Source organism: Postia placenta (genome assembly GCF_002117355.1).
Source record: "Postia placenta MAD-698-R-SB12 unplaced genomic scaffold POSPLAscaffold_179, whole genome shotgun sequence".
NCBI lineage: Eukaryota > Fungi > Basidiomycota > Agaricomycetes > Polyporales > Adustoporiaceae > Rhodonia > Rhodonia placenta.
The window spans coordinates 1-2,846 of NW_020170010.1; the positions used below are offsets into that span (position 1 = coordinate 1).

Below are 2,846 nucleotides of genomic sequence, written 5' to 3' on the forward strand. Positions count from 1 at the left end.
CCAAGACGGAGGGAAGAGCAATCAAGATCACTCTACCACTGACGGGCCCTCGGAGATGACAGAGAAGGATGAAAGGAGCAATAAGAAGGATGCGAGACCGGAGCAGTCTGATGCCGCACCTCAGCCAGATGCGGAAGATGCGGATGGGGATGAAGAAGAAGAAATGGAACAGGACGGGAATCATGGCGAGGATGGTGCGCCCTTGGACGACTATGTGCAAGAGGCCAATACACTCGACCTGCCTGAGGACATGAATCTCGACACTTTGGGGGACACACAGGAGCCGATACCAGACGAGGATATTGATATGGAAGACGCAGAGGAGCCAATAGGGGAGCCGACCCTCGATAGAGAGCGGGATGACACGACCAGCGATGCGGAGGATGTCGATGCGGATGAAAGTGCTGCCCTCAATGACGGCGCAGGGATGCAACAGGACGAGCCTCTCGATGAGACACAGGATACCAACCACACCGTCGCACAGCCAGAACTTCACGCGGGTCAGGGTGATGAAAGCGGAGCATCTCAGGGCGCTACCGCGTCTGCAAGCGGACAGGGTAGTATGGAAATCGATGTGGCTGATCAGACAGGTGAAGGAGGCCATGATGACGCTCCCCAACCAGGCGAACAAGGTGTGGATCAAGCCCCCTTGGACAAGTCGTAAGCACCTTTCTCTCCAGTTAATTGGATGCATCTAATGTTGCCCCAGTCCGTCGTCGCAGGACATCCAGAATCAAACCCAGGGTGAAGGCAGTGGCGAGCAATCAAGCGGCACAACGCAAAGTGAACGGAGAGATGCATCAGCGCGGCCTCGTACACAGGAATCCAGGGCCAACCCACTTCGTAGTCTTGGCGATACTCTGCGGGAAATCAGCCAGAACTTGCAAGACATTATGGACAATGAAGGGCCTCGCGATCAGCTCGCTCAAGCCCAGTCTGACGCGCCTTCCCAGATGGAATACCTGCATCCAGAAGAATCGGATGAGTTGCAGGCGCTTGGGCCAGCCATGAACGAGAAATCTGTCAAGCTAGAGGAGCTGAAGTTCGTCGACGAGACCGCTCAGTCAGAAGAGCCGATGCCCATGGACGAAGAAGACCATGAATCTTCCGATCCGCAGCCGTTACGCAGAAATCCAGAGTCCACACTGCAAGGCGAACGCACTTCCCAAAGGTTGAATGACGACACAGAGAGCGCTTTGACAGCAAGCGAAGTTCGGTCTCAAATCCCCGGAACACTCGGCAGTCAGCCGACTCCAGTAATCCCCATGCCGAACTCGTCGGAGACCTTGGAAGAGCTCTCGAGTGAGGTAGAGATCCGGTTGCGCGATTGGCAAGCAAGCGGGCATCCTGTGGAAGGCGCTGGGGACATCTGGCGTCTCTATGAATCCTTGACCCATGACCTGTCGTACGCGTTATGCGAACAACTCCGACTCATTTTGGAACCCACGCTGGCGACGAGGCTCAAGGGTGACTATCGCACCGGAAAAAGGCTGAACATGAAGAAAATCATCCCGTACATCGCGAGCGAATTCACGAAGGACAAGATTTGGTTACGTCGCACTAGGCCAAGTCAGCGGGAATACCAAGTTCTTATCGCTCTCGATGACTCCAGATCTATGGCAGAGTCTCATTCCGTTCACCTGGCATACGAAACACTCGCCCTTGTATCAAAGGCTCTGAGCCGGCTGGAAGTGGGCGACGTCGCCATAGCCAAGTTCGGCGAGTCAGTCGATGTTCTTCATGGCTTCGACAGCGGACCTTTCACAGACCAGGCAGGCATGCGAATCGTGAGCGCATTCCAGTTCGACCAGAAGGCTACGCAGGTGCTTTCGCTCGTGGAGACGAGCCTTCGGTTGCTAGAGCAGGCTAGAGAAAGACGATCTATGAGCTCTGCCACTGCCGCAGATCTGTGGCAACTTGAGATCATCATCTCAGACGGCATGTGCCAAGATCACGAGAAGCTCCGTACTGTCCTGAGGAAGGCGGAAGAAGAACGGGTCATGGTCGTGTTCATCATCTTGGACTCTCTGCATGCGCGGAGTTCCTCTGACAGCGGCAATGCCAACCAGAATTCCATTCTCTCGATGAATCAAGTCGCATACAAGAACATAGATGGCCGCCTGGATCTCCACGTCGAACGGTATCTGGATAGCTTTCCTTTCGAGTACTATGTCGTCTTGCGAGATGTTGAGGCGCTACCTGAGGTGTTGTCGGGTACATTGAAACAGTTCTTCGAGAGAGTCACGGAGCAGTAATTATTTGAGATCGTAGACAGCCATATACATGTTATATTATCGCGATTGAGGTTCTACTATCCTCATATTCCCTATCATTACCGCTAGCGCGGGGGGTTTCGCTTCATTTCAACCGCCATATCTCGCTTCACGTAAGGTCCACCAATCACCCGTCAATACACCGAGAAATGATTCAACAGTAGGAAACTACGACTTCCGCACCGGTTGCTCGTACCTTTGTGCGTTTGTACCTTCCAGACTTCCACGACCTTGCTACTAAAATCGCTTCCTCGTTGCCCGTTGCCCGTTCACTACAACATGTCTACCACAGACGCTACTGCCATATGACTCCAACGTAACATTACCACGGCTTATCAGCTGAACGACAGCTCCAGATGACAATTCTTATAGAAAGCATTTGCATAGTGAGACGGAACCGGGTACAGCGCGAAAACAAGAAAGCTAAATCGAACCATAATAAATGTTTCGAATGTGTCCATTCATAGCAGTGCATATACCGGGGCAAATCACCTTCACCTAGCTTGAGGCACTCGAATCCTCTGTCTCGTATTCGTCCTCGGTCACCTCGTTCCCATCGATGGATGACAAGGT

General features: G+C 53.0%; 1 protein-coding gene across 1 annotated transcript; it reads left to right on the plus strand.

Annotated features, from left to right (window-relative positions):
- Positions 1–1,594: 1,594 nt before the first annotated feature.
- Positions 1,595–2,332, plus strand: POSPLADRAFT_1042068 (hypothetical protein). Its single transcript, XM_024478029.1, has one exon. The coding sequence runs from the start codon at positions 1,617–1,619 to the stop codon at positions 2,253–2,255; it is 639 nt and encodes a 212-aa protein (XP_024332707.1). The 5' UTR covers positions 1,595–1,616; the 3' UTR covers positions 2,256–2,332.
- Positions 2,333–2,846: the final 514 nt, after the last annotated feature.

Excerpts from the sequence above, each read along its gene's own strand:
- POSPLADRAFT_1042068 (XM_024478029.1), top strand. The coding sequence starts at position 1,617 with ATGGCAGAGTCTCATTCCGTTCACCTGGCATACGAAACACTCGCCCTT.